We start from the raw sequence: 21,984 nt of genomic DNA, 5'->3' as shown, positions 1-21,984 counted from the left end.
AGTCTATTTTGAACTCTATCAAGGCAGGACAAGTCCTTTCTAGCAGCTCCTGCCCAGATGTGGCAACAGTATTCCATCCTTGGACGTACCTGGCTCTTATATAAGTAGAGAATAGCATCAGCAGTGAGATATCTACCGGATCGATAGAAAGATCCCACCATTTTTCCAGCGGCCTTGGCAACAGATTTGAGATACGTGTTCCATTTAAGATCAGGAGTAATGGTCAAGCCCAGAAGCTTGTCAAAACTTGAGGCCTCCTGAAGACGAGAGCCATTCATTTCAATTGATGTCAGATGTGGATTAGAATGTTGATGATGTAAAGAGAGAAGCTTGGTTTTAGATGCATTAAAAGTAACCAGCCACTCCTTTCCCCATTGTACTACATGCTCAAGATCAGAGGAGAGAGAATTGGAGAGAACTTGGTCGTTTACTGTCTTAGATGTGCTACCATAATGGTAGTATCGTCAGCATAAAATGTCTACAAATGATGTAAGGATATGATTTGGAAGATCATTAATGTAGATCAGGAAAAGAGTTGGGCCCAGGATGGATCCCTGAGGACACCGGCATTAATACTGTGAGCTTCTGATTTTTGCCCCTCAACTACTACTCTTAATGAACCTATCAGAAAGAAAATGATTTAATAGTTGAGAAGACTTTTCCAGCTATACCATAGCTAGCGATCTTTTTTTTTTTCCTTTTTTTTCCTTTTCTTTTTTTCCTTTTCCTTTTTTTTCCTTTTCCTTTTTTTCCTTTTTTTCCTTTTCCTTTTTTTTTCCTTTTCCTTTTTTTTCCTTTTCCTTTTTTTCCTTTTTTTCCTTTTCCTTTTTTTCCTTTTCCTTTTTTTCCTTTTCCTTTTTTTCCTTTTCCTTTTTTTTCCTTTTCCTTTTTTTTCCTTTTCCTTTTTTTCTCCTTTTTTTTTCCTTTTTTTTCCTTTTTTTTCCTTTTCCTTTTTTTCCTTTTCCTTTTTTTTCCTTTTCCTTTTTTTCCTTTTCCTTTTTTTCCTTTTCCTTTTTTTTCAGGTAAAGTTCACTTATTTTTGTCAGAAATAGACGATGCTTTAATCTTTAATCTTGTCTGAGTATTTGTAGTCAGTACAGCTACACTTAAAAAAAATATAGCAAGCAGTTTTCCGTTCACTAAAGCTCGTCCATATTAATCAGCCCTTTCCATCATCATCTAACTTTCGCACTGCATCTAAGCATACATACATAAACTATGTGCTAGTATTAAAAAATGAAACAAATCAAAATAAAAACTTATTAAATCTAATAATAATCAACTCTATCACACACACACACAATGTGCGAGTGTGTCCATTTTAACGATTTTCTTTGGGTTCAAAACTTTATCTGTAATTTGGTTGGCTCTAACCTTTTCTTCTTCTGTACACGTTCTCTCTCACAGACGTGATGTTGCTAGTCTCCGTCTTTTCTATAAATACTATTATAGCATGTGTTCTTCAGAATTGTCTGATCTATTCCCCGTTTCTTTTGTTCCAGTTCAATTGATTCTTTGGTCTAATGGTCTCACTCAGTTCTCTGTATGGATAGCTCATTTGTAATACAGCTTTCTATTCCAGTAGCTTCTTAAGTACTATAGAATTATGAAACTTTCTTCCTGCTGCTGCTGATGATGATGATTGCAAACGTCTTGTCAGTACGAGTGCCACTCCCTCAGACACTTAATGTCCATGAGCCCAGAAATGACTTTTTTTTTTTCTTAGTTCTACTGGTGAATTCACATGCTCACGCAGTCATGATACTGAAGATATTGAGATCAATTATTACATGTTTCCAGCATTTCAAGCCTGCAGGCATCATAACTTTTCCATCGCCACAGGACCATTTTTATAGACAAATGCCTGAGGAAAGTATCTATACACAGGTGATGTTACAGAGTCTTAGCTTTGTACAACAGCTAAGTCTCTCTCTCGGTTCAAAATGTTGAGATCCAGCAACAAGTAAGAGCAAGATAGCCAGCAACAAATTGAACTGCAGACCAGCTTAATGCGGGTACTGGTCTCCCGCTTTATGGTTTTTTAAATCAGAGATTTGCTTCTCCTAGAATACACACACACCCACACTAGCAGGACCTGTTAACCGGCGTTACCCGGTATTATTATGTAGTATATATATACTTTGGGGATTAGAACAAGAGTTTAAAGAGCAGAGTATGTTTTAATGTATTAGTGCATTCAATAATACAATTAAAATAAAAGAAAACGGTGCTCATTGTAATGTAGATATATAATAAGCTATATATATATATATATATATATATATATGCAAATTTGAAATTAAATTAAGCAACTAAAAAATGTACGAGAAATTTATTAATCAATAAGGAATACAGATTTAAAAATTTTCTTTCTTAATCCATGAAATTTCAATAAATGGCTCATCACTAGGGCTAGGATAACAGCATATTCTTTGGTTGGTTGGTTGTTTTGTTTTACGGCATATCAACCCTTTTCAGGTTATTTAATGCCGAATCCAAAGATTTTGAGGAAAAATTTTTTAATAGAATATATTTGTTGTTTTCAAGTTGGTTTCTATTTAACCCATAGTTGGGACCCTAACAGATACTACCACTCAGAATATTATGTTGTCATAGCAGTACTCATCGCATCAGAGAAAATGTTTTTAACAAAATATGTCGTAACTTTTTTTTAATTAACTGAATTTAATTTCAAATTTTTATTTATACTGTTGGATTGTCTTATAAATATTGATACTAGTATTTATATGGACTTTAATTTTATAGTATTATATAAGCAGTAATCTGAAAATATTTCATTTCAATGTATGTGTGTATGTATGTATGTATGTGTGCGTGTATATATATATATATATATATATATATATAAAAATTACAATTAAATTTACCAAAATGATCCAAGATGGTAAAATTAAAGTATATCATAAATATTAAAGAATTAATATTTATGAAGTTATCTCAGCCAGATGTAAAAGCTTGATAAAACCAAATAGGAAATAGAGCTTATAATACGAGCAAACAGTTAATAAAACATGTTAAAAAACACTTTGAAATGAGTTAAAAACATATTTAATCTGAAAAGGAAGTGGATAGTCCTATCCACTAATCTAGTTTTCCTTTTCAGATTAAATATGTTTTTAACTCATTTCAAAGTGTTTTTTAACATTTAACTGTTTGCTCATGTGTGGATGTATATGTATGTTTGTGTATTATGCATTGTGTATGTATATGGGTATATATGAGCGTATGCTTATAAACATGTATATATTTATATGTATGTATACCAATGACCGTCTTGTGTATGTATGCATGTATGTATGTGTGCGTGTATATATATGTACATAAGTATGTGTGCGTGCGTGTATATATATGTATGTATACCAATGACCGTCTTTTGTGTCATGTCTGCTTGAGCATGTGAATTCGCTGGCAGGACTATGTCATTTTCGGGCTCATGAACTTTCAGTGTCTGAGGGAGTGGCACTCGTCTGACAAGACGTTGCAATCATCATATATATATATATATATATATATATATATATATATATATATATATAATCCATTGTGAGTTACGTCAGCTAGTTATTAAATGCCATGTAAAAACACTCAACTTTTTGTCATTATCTCAATTCAAAAACTAATTGTAATCTGTGCAAATGTCACCAATTATTTTCTTTTTGTTGCATGTTAACAAAACTTTTTCACCCCCCCCCTCCGATTTTCTGTTGTCCTTGACCCCATTTTATGACCTTTATATTTAGTGAACATTTTTACCCTCCACACAGTGGTGGTACTAGCGTGTTCACCTGCAAGTCTGGTGGGTGTAGCTGGTGATGATGGCAACAGCACTTTCTCTTGCTGCCGGGGGTGTGCCCATTGTGTGTGTGTATGTGTGGATACTATCTATTTGGAAGTAAGTTAATCTGCTGCAGATGATGATGCCAGCCCCCACCTCCACCGGGCCAGATTTATTTTCTTGTGGAAACCCCAACACCAGGCCAAATCTTATTAGTGCTCTGTTTTTTATGGACCACTCATCATTTGTATGGGATGTAATAATTCATCTACTGTATAAGACTTAAAAAAAAAAACCCAAAAAACAAACCTTTATTTGTACATATAATTTTTGTTTTTTGCTAAATCAGAAATAATTGTTTTTGCAGAACAAAGCCAACACATACGCTGGGGAGACTTTAAGTAGATAAACTCCATGGTAAGAATGAGGTATTATGGTGATAGTGTCTTAGTGTAGGGAAACTTAGTCTTTCAAAGATCTAGCTAGTAATTAGTAATGACCCTCGAACCCCCATTTCCCCTCACTGGCATTGTGCCTAAGTGCTTTGGACCCCAAATGAGGCTCTGGCAGTAGATAATGCCAGGGCCGGGGACACTAAACAAAAAAAATAAATAAATAAAAAATAAAACTTCAAGAAAAAGAAAAGGGAATCATAAATTCATACGACATGTATTTCTAAAAACTAGAATATTTAAATTATATAACTAGCACACTGCCCGGTATTGCCTGGTCATAAAATATGCACAAATATGATATTTTAATTTATGCCGATTTCGTATTTATTGATATAGTCGATTTTCTTATTATATTGCACCCAATATATAGTGATTTTAAAAAGTTAATATAAAAAAACTATAACTTGAGTGCCATCAGCTAGAATCAAACCAAAACATCATTCCAGCGTTATTCGTTACCTTCTGAGCTAATGACAGATGGATATCAAAACTTAAAAAAAATGATTGACTTTAATGTATATTTGTGCATGCATAAAGGAACACTTAAAGTTGACTTATGTCTGCCAAGTTTCAACTTTCAGTTTGACCCCTTACAGCTATTTGTACCGGCTGAAAACCAAATTGAATTTGTTCTACAGGTTCAAATCCTCTATGTATCAATTTCCAAGTTTGTAGACCCCCCCCCCCAAAAAAAAAAGAAAATTACAGTAGTTTGGTAGAGACTATTCCGTACATGTAGAAAGATAAGGTTACTTTTTATATATATATATATATATATTTTTTTTTTTTTTTAAATAGTAATCTACACATATATAAATAGTCCAGTTATGCTGGAACGAGCTATGGCCTTGAAACATACATGTCCGTAGATTACTATTTTAAAAATATGTATATACTAGAAAGAGGCTCGGGGGGGAAGAGGTGTGTGTTTATGCATGTGTCCCTTCGTTAAAAAGAGCCCAGCTTGAAGACACAAGTTTCGATTATCGGGGGTGGGGTATTCTGTGAAAAAAACATTACTAAGATCACTCCCAGACTTATACAGTAAAGTTCTGTAAATTTTAAAGAAAATCTGTTCAGCTGTTTCGGAGTCTATAAGGAACGAACTCACCCACACAAAGTTGCATTTATATAATTGTGTATATATATATATATATATATATATATATATATATATACTATTATATAAAAAGAACTTTGTGTGAGTCTGTTCCCCATGGACTCTGAAACAGATGAGCCGATTTAAAAAAATTTTTTTCGCATGAAGGTGCTTGATGTGTCTGGGAGTGTTCTTACATAGGTTTTGTATTAGAATGCTGCCGATAAGTATCAAAAATCGATAATTTAAAAAATCTGATTGAAGAAGGAAGTCTGATTTTAACCAAAGTTAACGTTTTTATCAAACTTAACATCACAAGTGCATTTGTGAAGTTTTATCAATGCGCAAACAAAAATATAAAATATAAAATCAACTGCAGATTCTTTTATAAATCGGGGGGGGGGTGTAAAAATGAATAATTCCTTTTTAGAGCACAATTGAATCATGATACTCGACTCTTGCATTTTAAACTTCAAATGAAGCCATTATTTACAGATAATTTTATAAAATTAACAGTAGATTCCCTATAGTGCAGTGTAGTTCACATTTTATTGTAGACTCGCTGCAGGAGGTATGTGAAGCTTCCTTCCTGGTGTACTGTGATGTTAGGGCAGGTCTATTTTGGAACCCCGGTGAGGCAATGGTGATGATAGTTGGGGTTTGACATAGAAAAGACCTACACAAAATATTTTTCTCAAAATCGTTATCCTTGTTTGAGCAAATGACTTTAAAAGTTGAAAAATTGAAGTGATTAAAAGTTTTTCAGTGAATTGTTAAGAACGTCCCGTCATACAAACAATCCGTACTGTTAAGAAAATGGAATCATTATTTAGAATATATTTTAAACTACATTTTTAAATAAAATGAGTGAGGATAATGAATTAATAAAATAAATATTAAGTGTAAAGGCAAATTTATGTTTTTTAAATAATAACAACCAAAGTTCGCTTTTTCATTTCAGGAACTTTTTTTTTTGGTGGAAACATTTTAGATTTCACCGTCGCAAAATACGCTCGTTATTGATATTGAAAATTAACGTTTGTTTATTATTTAATTTGAAAACATTACGATTTAGGCTTAATTATTTCGAAAGGTAAAACGAAAAAGACTTGTTTAAAATCTGTTATATTTCAAGTGTCTGCAGTGAATTTAAACATTTGTTTTATCTTTTTTAATCTGTTTTTCTATTAGGGTGATGCAAAAATAATGGCATTTTTTGAACGTTTAAACGAACGTCAAAAGCATTATTTTTGCACCAACCTAATATTTCACATCAAATTCTATTTGAAATTTTTATTAAAATATGGTAATACTCCAGTTTTATATTAAAGCAAAAAATAAATAAATAAATAAATAAATAGTCCATACAATTTTATTCTACACATTCTTTACGAAACATAACCACATAAATTTTAAAGTTTTTCTACTTAATAAAAATACTTTGTAGAAAATTAGTGTCAAATTTTAATTTCTTTTATTTTTAGGGAGTAATTGTTTTTAAGCAGTGTTTTTCTTCTAAAATTATAGTTTTAAAATCAGATAACCCACAAAGATTAATATGAGTAAATAAGGAAACTCCTTTAAAGGTTTTTCATTATTTGTGCATCTATGTTTTTGTGCTAAAATAACTTTATTTAGAAAGCCATTCTTAATATGGGAAGGAGGTTGCATTGTAACTATTCTGTACTTTCACCTAAAAATTTTATAAACAGAAATTTCATAAAAATTAAATTTAACTTGAAAATACTATTAAAAATAGCATAGTAACATAGATGCACAAGCACTGGTTTTTCAAACTCTAAACACTCATTTAAAATGGCACAGCTAGAGTAAAAATGAACCTCTTTATGGATAAATTCATGTTATCGAAGGAGCTAAAAATGTCTAAACTAAACACAACTATGCCTTTGGTTTGGTCCTCTCTCTTCAATACATCTAATTCAACTCTACAAAGTTTTTCATTATTTCTTATAACTAGCACTTATTTTTTTACTTATGAAACTGGAAGATAGCCTAATACAGTTTCCTTCAGTTATAATCCATTTATTTTACTTTTCAGATTAGAATGTCAGTAAAAGCACGACGTTCAGTTTTAACTCATGGTTCACAAAATTTTCTGGTCCACCTTGTCATTTGGATGAAACAGCACCCCCAACTTCACGACAAGCCATCCAGTTTAGTTATTTCCTCAAACAGTTATCCCCTCTTAAAAATAGTGAGATTTCTAAGTTAATTGCCAAGGAAATAGTATTCGGCAAGCAGTCAATCCACAATTGCCCTTGTTAAGGTAACATTATATAGGACAGAAGGTCAATATATTTTGCTATAAGAGGGCCAAACAGATTGACTTGAAATCTCTTGCAGCAATCAAAGTGAAAAGAATGAAAGAACAGCTAGACAGACTGTTTTATATATGTTCTTGTAGCTGTAAACTCTGTCGAGATGGGATGATTTTGCAGTAAAGTGCAAGACTTAAAATTGTCAAACAAGGCACATAGTCTGCACTTGTCCTCCTAACAAGGAGGTAAAATTAATTCTATGGATTCACCTGCAATTATGTTCCTTTTTTGTGGAAAATAAAATAATATATTGATATTTATTATGTAATCTGGCTCTATTATTAAACATGCAAATTTTACAATTTTCAGATTCCACTAGAAGAACTGCCATTTACAGCAATTTTTAAATTAATTGATGGAACAACAAAAAGCCTAACAACATTTACTGGTCCTTTGGGGAAACTTTGTATCAATAATTACCAAGATTTGCCTCAAGTAGAATTCTAAAAAATTAGTGTCCCTCCTGATCATTATCTGACAGCAGAAGAAACAAATAATTTAAGTGTGAAGACCAGAGGCTACTTTTTGAGTATGCTGTTGGAATTTCTTGTGGAGAAGTTAACTTAGAAAATTCGGCCTTTGAATCAAGGAAGATGGCTAACATAAGCCACAAGGTTAATGTGTTTATGGACCAGAGGTGTCTATCCTCAAACACTATGATAAATTAAACATTTTGGTCAAATTTATCATTCAAATGTATGCAGTTAGTTGGAGATCCAAACCAAGAAATTTTTTTTTTTGTTAAACCGACAACAGTATATTTTAATATGATTCAGAGAACAAAACAGTTAACTGAAATCCAAATTACTGTTTTAAACTGTTCAAAATATAGTGCTTTTGCACTACTTCTGGAAAATATAATATCGATATCAGATGAATTGGATGTGAGGGAAGAGGGCATTCAAACGATTTTTTCCATTAGGTAAATATTTATCCATTAAATTTTATTAGTTTTCTTAATTTACCCAAACAATAGTTAGTTTCATTCATATTACATCGCAAAAATATTAAAAAAATAAGTGTTTTCAAATAATTGTTTTTTTTTTTTTTGTGTTGTTTTTCCAGAAATAGTGAACAACTAAAAAAAAAAAAAAAAATGAAAAAGATTACTGCTATCAATTTTGCAGCCACACACTGGTCAAATTTGATTGATTTTTCTCAAAAAGTTGTATATAGGCAGGAAGCAAGACATAGACACATTATTACAAAGTCATTGTGCCAGCAAAATTAGACCTTCATTTTCCTCAAAAGGAAATTATACAGAACAATTTAGTTCTATTATAAGTTTATCTTATTGCCTCTAATAAAAAATTGAAATACATGGTTCTGTAACTTGTATCAAATTATATTGTGTAATACATCTCCATATATCTTTTTGAATTGTGAAATTTAAAAGACTTTGTTGCTAATTATCTTTTTTTACAATTTTTGTTTAATCGATGCAGTAAAAGTTTAGATATTTTGCTAGTTATGATTCATAATTAAAATTATAATTCATGTATTTATTTTTCTTTCAATGTATTTCATATAAATATATAAATTTTAATTGGATTTTTTTTTATAAAAATAGTGAAATTTCAAAGTCAGTGTTGTGAAAAATGCTATGAAAATGAAGGATTTTTCAGCATTTTTCTACACGAGTTTTAAAATTAAATGCTCAATTTTCTGTTCAAGATGGAAATCTAATTTTTGGTATATGTTCTTATCACATCAAATTCCAACTATCATCACCAGTGCCCCATGTTCATTTTTTGAAAAATGTTGCAAATCGACCTGCCCTACTGTGTGGTGTCGTGGGGTCCCTTACAAGAGCAGTCAATCAATTGATTTGATTAAAAAAAATAAATAAATAAAATAAATTGATTTCACCGATTTCGGTGACAATAAAAAATATCAGAGGGTGGAACATTTGTTGATCCTAATTCAATCTCGGACAACATCGGGTTTTTCTGCTAGTATATACTATTCTATAAAAGGAACTTTGTGTGCGAGTTCATTCCCTGTAGACTCCGAAACGACTGGACCAATTTTTTTATTTTTTTAAATTTTTTTTTTAAGGTTCATACAAATGTACTTATAGCCTGTTGACTTAAAATGAATGCTTTATGCCAAATTGATGGTCGAATATGGTTAAATTTGTGATATTTTTTGGTCCCCCAATTTATTGGCGGAAACCTATGTTTTCAGTGGTGTCCATTAGCCAGATAACCGTCCATTAGTTTTTCCTGAAATTTTGCCACAAATTGTATTTCATTACATGTGCACAGTGAAAAAATGTTTTTTACAAAAATTCCCATTGCACCCCCAGCGGCTCAAAAGAGGTAAAAAATGCGCCAAAATGGCCAAAAATGTTTTATTAAACACTAATCCTTATTAATCCCTAACTGTGCATCAGATAGGATATACTTGGCTCACTGCACTTTATCATAAGTTCATACAAAATTTCAGTCAGATCAGTTCGGTAGTTTCTGTAAAAAAAAGTGAGTAAATGTGGTATTGTAGTGACTAATCTCTATTGATCTTGATTCATCCCTTTCTGTACAACAAATGGATACCGGAACGGAAGTTCGGAATGTTGAAATTAAGCGAAGTCAATCAAATCGATACAATGACTTGCATAAATAGCGATGCAAAAAAACAGACACCTCCTTGTAGAAAATTGCTCGGTTTAGGGTAAAGGAATGAATGTTTTTGGCCAACTTTTCGATATTTGTCATCTGAAGGTTCGAGCTTTAAAATGATACCGATCTCATGAGGATCCATTGCTTCTGTTGAAAGTTTTTGCGGGACATACACATACATTTTGCCTTTTATATATATAGACTAGCGAGGGGTACCCGGCGTTGCCCGGGTGTTTGTAGGTTTGTGTGAAAAAAACCCGAAGAAAAAAGGTGCCCGTGAAAAAAAACGAAGCCTTGACAACGCGCAGTTGGAAAATAGTAAAGTGTGAAAAAAAAACAGGTGCATGTTTTTGATTGACGTGACGGCGATAGGTATTCAGCAGTTAGCATTTTGTGCGGGACAGTTTTTAATGAGGTCAATAAATCGGTTTGTTTGTTTTTAAAAACCCGCTCCCTGTTTATTAGGGGGAGCGTCTTGTCTCGAAATGAAAGCTACTGTCTGATATGACGAAGTCGACATTGACCAATCTAGAGACCACTTGCTTTCAGCCAGTGATTAGTCGAGTTTCGCTTTTTGTTTATACCGAAAACCGTATGTAACGCGTGCCGATGTGGGAAATGTCGAATAATTAACGTTTGAAAGTCAATAAAATTAAATAGACGGGCGAGCTCCGTGGTTAACTGTGAGATATTACAATTTATAGATGATATAAAAAGTTTTAAGTTGTGAAGCGAGTGAGCGCTTCTCTGAAAGAAGCCTTTTGTGGACATCGAGGAAAAGTATACATACATACATTTTCGCTTTTATATATATAGATAGACTAGCGGGGGTGCCTGGGATTGCCCGTGTGTTTGGAGGTGTAAAAGAAGCAGAAAAAAAAGTTTTGGTAGGAAGGTTGGCTCGAACCCGAAGTCTGGACGCGAAGGTGGAAAAGAAAGACGGAAAAAAAAAAAACCCTGGCATCTTACCCGCTCAACTACGACAGGAAAGGAATGAAAACCGTTTTAATTTAACAATCAAAAAGCTAAATAAAGACAGGTACGTGGATTTAATGAGGTCAAACATTACGCCATAGAGGGAATGAAATCACGCACTTTTTTGCTGCGAGGCAGTTTTTTTTAGTTTTGTTACAACAACTTTGGGTGCGCAGTAGTTTTTTTTTTTTTTTTTTTTTGTGGCGTAGAAAAACCAGCTCCCCATAAAAAGGGGAGTTAGCAATTGTCTGATATAAGGGGTTTCCCCCACTGCATTGATCAAACCTCATTGTTTTTCTGGGCGAGTGCCATTCAGTTTCGCTTTTATACTGAAAAGCCAAAGAAACGCGTAGACCAAGAAATATCGCAAAAATAGTGTGTGAAAGTTGTTCAAATAAAAGATAGACATTACCTCCCTTCGTAAATCGTAGATCTTATAATTTAGACAGTATATAAAAAGTTTTAAGAATGAGTAACCCCCCCCCTTTCCAAAAGCCTTTGCCGGACATACACAAAAAATGCACACACACAAACACATTTTGCCATTTTTTTTATATATATATATATATGATAGATTTTCGTGCAAGAAAATCTTGACGAATAAGACCTTTCTCACTTTTTCTCTCCCAAATATCAAATAAATGACATTGTTTTAATGGACTGATATTTATTTTTATTTGATAAATACAGCAAATTTTGAACGAGCGTTGCTGTCATTAAAAGTACAGATAAAACTAATTGATAAAAATCAATTATACACACCTACACAAGGAAAACAGAGCTGTTTTTTTTATATAAAACACACCCGCATTGCCCGAGTGTGTGCAGGTGTGTGTAAGGGAGTTGGTTGAGCAAAAAAAAAAAAAAAAAAAAACTCAAAATAGCAACTAGTGCAAAAACAATAAAATTAGTAGTGGGCAGGCTCGAACCCGTTACGCACATGAGAAAAAGTAGGTGAAAAAATAAAAAGCAAACAATCTCATCGATGCGCCCACTGCGATTGCAATGTCACAAGCATTCAAAATAATCTGTTTTATGCGATGTCATTTATACTAGGTTTGAATGACTTGCAAAAATGTGACTCCACCTTGTAGAAAAAACAAAAAAAAACAAAAAAAAACCGGCTCAGTTGAGAGTCAAAGAATTAACCTTTATGGCTAATTTTTCAATATTTGTCATTTGAGACCTCGATCTTTGAAACTATACCAATTTTGTCATGTTCCAACACGTTTGTCGGAAGTTTTTGGCAGACCTACAATCACACATACACCCACACACGTCTTGCCTTTTATATATTAGACTAGCGGGGGGGGGGGTACCCAGCGTTGCGTGGGTGTTTGGAGGTGTGTGTTAAAAAAAATGTTGGCCGGGTAAAAGAAAAAAAGTTTTAGTAGGAAGGTAGGATTGAACCCCGAAGCCTTGACACGAAGGTGGAAACAAGCCAGACACCTAACCATCTCGGCCACGAGGGGAGAGGAACTGATAAGGGCGTTATGCGAGGGTTTATAAAGCGAAATAAACAGATGCGAGGAAGTGGCGGGATGTCTGACCTAGTTTTGCACTGCAAGACAGATCATTCGCTTTCTGAAGTGAGCTGGTAAAAGTTGGACAAATTAAATACACACACCATCCTGTTTGTAACTCTTAGATATCATCATTTAGATGTGATATAAAAAGTTTTAAGAAAGAGGGAGCCAACTGAGAAGTCCAGCGAAAAAAGCTTTTTACAGACATACACAAAAAGCGAACATAAATATATACATACACACATTTTCACTTTTATATTTATAGACTAGCATGGGTGCCTGGCATTGCCCGGGTGTTTGTGAGTGTAAAAAAAAAAAAAAAAAAAAAGTTTTGGTAGGCCGGTATGCTCAAACCCAAAGCGTTGAGGCAAAGGTGGAAACGAAAGTGTGAAAAAACCTGACATCTTACCGCTCGACCATAACGGACAGGAACTGAAAATCGTTTTAATTTAACGATTAAAAAGTTGAGTGGCAGGTGTGTGAATTTAATGAGGTCAAATATCACGTGGCTTAACTTTGGCTGCAAGCCAGTTTGTTCCTCCCCCCCCTATCAAGATGTTGGGGAAAACCAGCTCCCCATAAAAAGGGGAGTATCCAAATGAATAGTAATTGTCTGATATAAGGGGTTTTCCCCCGCATTGATCAAAGCTGATTGCTTTTCTGGATCTCCCGGCACGAATGCCAGGTACATGCTTTTGTTCGGATTCAGTTTCGCTTGTATACAGAAAAGTCAAACAAACACGTGGAGAATTTTTAAAAATCGTAAAAATAGCGTGTAAAAGTTGCCCAAATAAAAGATACACACCACCCACTTTCGTGAATCGGAGATATTATAATCTAGGTAGCATATAAAAAGTTCTAAGAAATAGTGACCCCCTCCAACCCCCCCCCCCCCAAAGCCTTTGCCGGACATACACAAAATGTGCACACACTAACACATATTTTGCCTTTTATATATATCGACTAGCCTGGATGCTCGGCTTTGCCCGGATGTTTGGAGGTATGTGTTGAGCAAAAAAATGTGGTAGTAGACAGGCAGACCTGAACCCGTGACGCGAAGGCAGAAAAAAAAGTGAAAGAAAACCTGACATCTTACCCCTACTCCATGACGCGACTGGATGTTCGGAGCATTGAAATTAGTAAAGTCATTCCAACTGATATGGTGATTTGTCAAAAATGGCGACGCAAAAAGACAACCCTCCTTGTAGAAAAGTGCCCAGTTGAGGGTGAAGGAATAGATGTTTTTAGCCAATTTTTCGATATTTGCCATCCAAAGGGTCGAGTTTCAAAACAATACCAATCTCTTGAAAATCCGTTGCCTCTGTCAAAAGTTTTAGGTAGACATACAAACATACATACATACATTTAAACAGACAGGTGAGATTTATATTATAGTGTTCTTAGATAGGTTTTGTATCGGAATGTCTTTGATAAGTATTGATAATCGAAATAATCTGATGAAAGAAGGAACAGACGATTTTGACCAAAGTTAACACCTTACACAGCCTAACATAAGTGCATCAGAGAAGTTTTATTACCACACAAGCCAAAGGCCCGGTATATAATATCAACAGTAGGTTCTTTGATATGACAGGGGCGAATTCGAAATGAGTGTTTCTGTTAATACACAATTGAACCATGATACTTGACTTCTGCATTTTAAATTTTAATTCAAGCCATTATATATACAAAATAATTTTATAAAAGCAGCAGTAAGTTCTCTACAGTGCAATGTAAGCTACAATGTATTGTAGACTGTCACTGCGGGGAGGGACATGAAGCATTCTTCCGAGTCCCCAACTAGAGCAGACAATCAATTGATTTAATTAAAAAATGGTCGAGTTCACAGATTTCGATGACAATCTCTAATATAAATCTCACCTGTCTGTTTAAATGTATGTATGTTTGTATGTCTGCCTAAAACTTTTGACAAAGGCAACCGATTTTCACGATATTGGTATCATTTTGAAGCTCAACATCTCGAGCGACAAATATCAAAAAATTAGCCAAAAGTATTAATTCCTTCACCCTCAACTGGGTACTTTTCTACAAGGAGGGGTCGTTTTTTTTTTTTTTTTTTTGCGAGCCAATTTTGCAAGTCATCGTATTGGTTGGATTGACTTTGCCTAATTTTAATGTTCTGAACTTCTGGTCGTGTCATGGAGTAGCGGTAAGACGCCAGATTTTCTTTCACTTTCTTTTTCGCATTTGTGTCATGGGTTCGAACCTACCTGTCTATTACCACTTTATTTATTTATTTTTTTAACCCCTCTCTCCATCTTGCTCGCACCCCTGCTACACTCTGTTCTGTCTGGCAGCTTCCCAGCTGACTACAACCTGGATGTCTTCAAGTCGAACGTAAACAAATTCCTGATGAACCGCCCCCCCCTTAAATAGACACTTTATTAAATCTTAACACTAACGTACTGTACATGCAATAACCCTTATCCCTGAGTGGCTTCTGGGCCTTGATAAATGGTGACCACCCTGTAAAAAAAAAAGAAAAAAGAAGCTCCACCTTTCCATAGCAACTTTTGATCGCTCCGTTCTTGTTCCCCGGCAGTTGATTGTTTTCCACTTTTAGATCACCGAAACCAAGATGTTCCTGAACCGAAAGGGAGGATCTTAGAAGGAGGTATTCCCATGTCAGTAGAAGGGGTATTATTTTCTCACATTTGGTCTACAGCAATTGTAGATGTGTATTTGTTACCAAAGATTTAACTTTGGTATTTCATATTCCTTGGCCTTTTCGCTAAGAACAAAGTGTATCTGATGGTCTTGTGCCTGATTTGGTTTTGATGTAAATTTCTGAAGTGGGAGGGAAGACCTCAGTGGGAGAGATTCTCATTCTTTTTTTTTTTTGCAATAATATATATAAATGCTCATTCAGAGTTACACCTATTTTCCAAACAAAAATACAAAAATATCTTTAAAAGAAAGAAAATAAAAAGAAATTTATGATGTATGTACCTGTCATGGGACGAAGTTTTTTTTTTTTTTTTTTTTTTTTTTTTTTATCGAGATCAAAATCGGTCTTCTATAAATATAAAAGCGAAAATGTATGTATGTATGTATGTGTGTTCGCTTTTTCTGTATGTCTACAAAAGGCTTGTTTCAGAGAAGCGGTCAGTCGGTTCACAACTTTTTAAAACTTTTTATATCACATATAAATTGTAATTAACAACGAAGCTCACCTGTCTATTTAATTTTCTTGATTTCGGGAAGATAAATATTCAACATTCGCATGTGGGTTAGTCGTCTTTTTCCTATAACATCTTGGGAAAATACTATCCCGCAGTCAAACTTGACCTCATTAACTCATTAAAACGGGCACCTGCCAAATCCAAGTAATTAAATAAATTCAAACGTGTTTCCGTTGGCATATCGCGGTGAGGCAATGGTTAACGTCGCACGTTTTTTTTTTTGTTTTTTTTTTTTCACACTTTAATTTCCAATTTTGCCTCAAGGGTTTGGGTTCGATCCTCATACTTACTTTTTTTTTTTTTTTTAACCCCCCCCCCCCCCGGAGTTTCCACACACACCTCCAAACACCCAGGCAACGCCGGGTACCCCTCGCTAGTGTTATAGTAAATCAAATATAAACCACTATGTGTCTGTCTCTCTCCATATTTTCAAACTCTATCTCCTCTGAAACTAATAGTCGCAAAGCGGCACTAGGGACTTCAAATGATTGGATTTTTTTACAGGCTGCTCTTTATGGGTCTTTAGCCAGTTAAAATTGTTTTTAAGGGGTCAAAAGTGGGTCAAAATAGAAAACATTTCATATTATTAGGAGGGAGGCATTGCCTAGCTGTCTTATCCACTGACTTTAGATTCTTGTTTGATATACTGTATGCTTGCTTTTTTTTTCCCATGATTTATATTGAACATGTTTTCTGCATTATTTTTTTAATTAATGTTATTAATTTTTTTTTTTAATTGGAAAAAAAATTTTTTAATTTAAAACATTAATTTTCAAGTTTTTTTTAATTTTCTAAAAAAAAAAAAATTTTTAATGAAAAAAAATTCATTTTTTTTTTTTTTTTTTTTTTCATTAAAAAATTTTTTTTTTTAGTTACCTTTTTATTAATTTCTTTCTATTTTTTTTTTTTTTTTCCTTTAGTGGATATGCAGCAGATGCAGTTACGCATTGCATTCGTCCACAAGATGTTGTGTCCAGAAGAGCAGTCATTATTTTGAGAAGGTGAATGTTTATTTTTATTTTTTTTCCTGGTGCTTCTTTAGTATTAGTCACAATTAAAAAAAAATCTTTTTTTTTTTTTTTTTTTTCATGGATAATCACCACTTATCAAGGCCCGGAAGCCACTCTGGGATAAGGGTTATTGCGTGTACAGTAATCAATGGGATAATAGCATAGTAATCGTTAGTAATGGAGATTTGATAAAGTGTCTTACTTAAGGGGGCGGTTTATCAGGAATTTGTTTAAGTAAAACCATTTTGATGTTGTTGAGCTGATTGGGTTTGATCACCTCTCTCTGATCTCTCTTTCTGTTTGCTCCACTCCTCCTGGACGATGGGAAGCCTATATAAAGTGTAAGTATACAAGGTTGTAAAGGAATAACACCCCAAAGAGCATGACGTCATTGAGAAAGTATATTGTTGACGTTTTTTTATATTATTATTATTTGTAATCTTATTTTAGAACCAAAACAAAGAAAACAGAAACGTTCAGTTTGCTATATTTTCAAACAAGCAAACACATTTTTCGCAATAATATATAGTGCTTATTTAGAGTTACACTTGTTTTGTTTTTAAAATATCTTGAAAAATAAAAATAATTCATGATGTATGTACCGTACCGGTCATGGGACAAAGATGTCTAATTCCAAAAATTATCAATTATTTTTTATTTTATTTTATTTTTTTTTTAACAAAAACATCAAATTTTATTTTGATCCACTATGTTCTATATATAAAGGGGAGACCACTCAATTCTATTAAGATCAAAATCTGTCATGTAATAGTAAATCTTATATATAAACGGGTATATGTCTCTGTCTTCACATTTTTCGTAATAATATACACTGTTTATTTAGACTTAAACCTATTTGCAAAACAAAAATACAAAAATATCTTTGAAAAAAAAAAAAAATTATGATGTATGTACCTGTCATGAGACAAAAATGTCTACTTCCAAAATTGATCCAGTAGTTTTTTTTTTTTTTTTTAAACTAAAATAAAATATTATGATGAAGCGATACATTAAATTTTGATCCAGTGTTTTATAAATAAAGGGGAGACAACTGAATCCTATCTGACAAATCTCAAGCACTTGCCCCCCCCCTCAACGTAAATACCCCCAACAAGCAGCTAAATCCCACCCCTAAACAGATCCCTAAGTGTAAAAAGTCTTCGACTTCAGTAGTTTCTCCCCAGAATGGCTAGACTTTGGAACACCCAGCAATTTATGTCCCCGATAGTGGCACTGTGCCTTGTTTGGGGGGAAAATTGAATTATAAAAAAAAGTTCAAAATCAGGTTTGTAATAATAATTTTTTTTATTCAATTTTCACCCCAAACAAGGCACAGTGCCACTTTGAAGCAGGGGGCTACTATCAGGGACTTAATTAGCGGGGTCATTATGAAGGGAGATGAGTAGAAAGATGTTTGTTAACATTACACTTAAACTTCTGCATATCATTGCAGTTGGGAAAGATGAAGGGAGTTCCAAAGACCCGCAGTTCTGGGGAAGAAATTATTGGAGTAAAAGGCTTTCTTGCACCTAGGGATCTCTACTGTAAAGGGATGAGACTTAGTAGCTTGTCGGGTTTGTCGGGGGTAGTTACGTCGGGGAGGTACAAGTGTTTGCAGTTCGTCAGAGCATTCACCATTGAAGTATTTGTAGAACAGGCAGAGGGATGCAACATCTCGTCGATGGGACAGAGGCTGAGGCCTAGATGACAGTTCAGGACCTATCAGGTTGGCGACTCTCTTTTGAACCCTGTCCAGGAGCGAGAGACAAGAAGCAGATGCACCAGCCCAGATGTGACAACAGTACTCCATACATGGGCGAATGGTTGCCTTATAGAGGTATAGGATACTGTCAGGCGTAAGTAGTTTTCTAGCACGGTAGAGGGAGCCAACCTTCCTTGCAGCAGCCTTGGCAATGCTCTCAATGTATCTATTCCAGTTCATATTCCCTGTAAACGTTAGGCCGAGGAGTTTAAAAGAAGTACTTTCAGGTAATGTGTTCTTGGCCATTGCTATTGGTGGTAGAGAAGGTTTCTTGTAGTTATTGAAGGAAACAAGCTTAGTCTTAGCAGCATTGAATGTGACCAACCATTTTTGTCCCCATTCCACTACGGATTGGAGGTCATCCTCTAGTGTTTCTGCCATTTCCTTGGATATGTGTTCATTTGTTTTCCCCTCATATCTGTTATAGAGAGTGGTGTCATCGGCAAATATACCCATCTCCGAAACAATTTTATCAGGGAGGTCGTTTATGAATATCAGGAATAATAGAGGTCCAAGAATAGACCCCTGAGGTACTCCCGCATTTATGTCGTATTGTTTGGATGTACGACCGTCGAGGACAACTTTGATTTTTCTGTTACTTAAGAAGGATTTAATTACATTATGAATTCTTCCAGTGATTCCATATGATCTAATTTTCCTTAGAAGACCATCGTGCCATACCCTGTCAAAAGCCTTAGATATATCGAGGGCCACCGCTCTACCCTCCCCTGTTTTATCCAATGAACGGTATATACGTTCAGTAACTACAGTTAAGATATTTGCTGTTGAACGGGCTTGCCTGAATCCATATTGTTTGTCAGTCAGGAGTTTAGCAGCTGTTAGGTGCTGGACTAGGGCTTGATTAACTAAGGACTCAAATATTTTGGAGAAAAGCGGGAGGAGGCTAATGGGGCGATAATTTAGTGGGTCAGTTCTTTCACCAGAATTCTTGAAGACTGGTACCACAGAGGCGGTTTTCCAGCAGTCGGGAAAACAAGATTCGTTAAGGCATTTATTGTAAAGTTTGGATAGAACTGGAGCAACCTCGGCAGAGCATTTTTTTAATAGCACAGCCGGGATGAGATCTGGTCCACACGCTTTTGAGGTGTCTAGGTTTTTTATAATAGCATGTACCTGAGAAGGGGTGATTTTCAAATTGTCTAGTGAGGCGTCTGTTCACAGAGGAAAATCAGGGAGTGAGTGGTGTACCGAGTTCAGTGTGGAGTTTGAGGCAAACCGACTGGCAAGCAGATTAGCCTAGTCAGTTGCCGTGTAAGCAACCTCATGATCGTTTGATAGTGGGGGAATAGTTGACTGTCCATTATTTACTACGCTGTTGTAGATTTTCCAAAAATCCCGGGTTCTTAATCTAATATATAAATGACTGTCTGTCTCCATATTTTCAAACTCTATCACCTCCAAGACTAAAAGTCTAAAAGGCCGTTCTTTTATGAATCTTTAGCCGGTTAAAATTGTTTTTTAAGGGGGTCAAAAATGGATAAAAATTGAAAAAAATCGTTATGAATTTTGTACATTCATCTTAGTTTATTAATTTTTAATCAGTTTATATGCGTCATCAGCTTTAAATGTTAGTTTCGGTTTCAATTCTAGCTGAGGGCATTCAAATACTTTTTTGTTTTACTTTTGAAATCATGAATAATAATATTTACAAAATCTGGACAAATTAAAATATCCTATTTAAGCGTATTTTACGCCCGGGCAAACAGCCCCCCCACCCCCTCCTTCGCTAGTTAATAGTAAATTGCTAAAAAACATAAAGGAAATTATTTTCTTCATAAAAAAAAAAAAGTTACTTCTACATTTATTAATCCATGATTTCCAGTTTCTCGGGTGTACTCGGCCACTGACAGGAATAACTGGAAGCAGCCAATTGCAAAACGTTGAACCGCTACGAGAAAATTATGAAGATAAACAGGAAAAATACAATAAATAAAATTACAAACGTGCATCTAACCCTAACCCTAACTTGCATGATTAAAATTGAGTTTATTTCTTCCAAATAGCCTTCATAGATTCCAATTTATAAAGAAGTAGCCTTCATAGATTCGTATTAGCTAAAAATAACGGCACGTTCCTTAAAAATTGAGACATGTTCAGCTGACCTTTTTCCAGTTATTTCTGTCAGCTGCTGAAATTGCGAGTCTGTAAACTCAGAAGTAACAAAAAAAAAAAAAAAAAAAATCAAAGATTTTTCTGCAATTTTCAAGGGTGGAATGATATAAATCATGCCCTAAAAAAGACCTGATTCCATTTCTGTTCGATGAAAACCGTTCTTTTTTTTTTTTTTTTTTTTTTTTTTTTTTTTGTTGCAAGTCATATGTGCCAGTTGTATACAAATCCCAAGAGCGATAGGAGCCTTCTATCATGTCTGAAAATGACAATGTTCAACCAGCAAGATCGGAGATGCGCCACTGTATAACTTGTGCTCTCTACGGATACAAGTTATGACAATAAGACCATTGCCAGCACCCTCAAAATGCAAATCCAGACAGTTCAACGCTTGAGGGCACAGCTCAAAAAAGTTTCCAGCCACGGTCATGGTCTTTGATGTGGTTTCAAGTGAGGGCCACACCATGCGACCTCACATAATCAAAGTTTTTAGTGTACCTGGATTTGTTGAAGAGTGTGGTGATCCCCTAGTGCAATAAGGTGATCGCTGGCATATATATATATATATATATATATATTTATTTCTTTGTTTTTAAATTAACAACTCCCAAGGAATGTCATCCCAATGCTCCCTTCCCACCAATCTTCCTACTCCTCGCAACACTAACCTAAACACCCCGCACCCCACCTCCCCTCTCACATCCCACCTCTACTTTTATCCTTCAATAGCTAACCAAACACAGCCTACTAGCGACTTACATGACCTAGATAAACCAAGGCATCACACATATCAGCAGAAAATAAATAAATAATAATAATAAAATAGAGAACATTAAAAAGACCTCACACTAAAGCAACAAGTTATATACTAAAAAAAAACAAATAAAAAATATAAACATGTTAATTACCTAATCAGACCATACATAAATCCCCTCCTCACATTTGCTCCGAGGCCCCTCACGGCTATCCAACTTCCGCTTCATCATCTAGCATGCTTTGAATCAATCTGTTACATCCACCATTTGAAAAGGGAATTTTTTTCTGAAATTAATAATGGACATTGTCACA

The 21,984-nt window shown here is 34.5% G+C and overlaps 1 protein-coding gene across 1 annotated transcript in view; it reads left to right on the top strand.

The window, feature by feature from the left end:
• LOC145265520 (RNA demethylase ALKBH5-like) overlaps positions 1 to 21,984 on the top strand; it is a 50,908-nt gene that overhangs the window by 17,250 nt on the left and 11,674 nt on the right. Inside the window, exon 2 of the mRNA XM_080121434.1 lies at positions 16,935 to 17,015. Within this exon, the coding sequence (XP_079977560.1) occupies positions 16,935 to 17,015 (81 nt within the window). The remainder of the gene's footprint in view (positions 1 to 16,934; positions 17,016 to 21,984) is intronic.

This window comes from Euprymna scolopes, chromosome 40 (assembly GCF_053919585.1).
Source record: "Euprymna scolopes isolate OS-2025 chromosome 40, ASM5391958v1, whole genome shotgun sequence".
Taxonomy (NCBI): Eukaryota; Metazoa; Mollusca; class Cephalopoda; order Sepiida; family Sepiolidae; genus Euprymna; species Euprymna scolopes.
The sequence above is the reverse complement of the archived record's forward strand: the minus strand, read 5'-3'. Positions and strand labels throughout refer to the sequence as shown.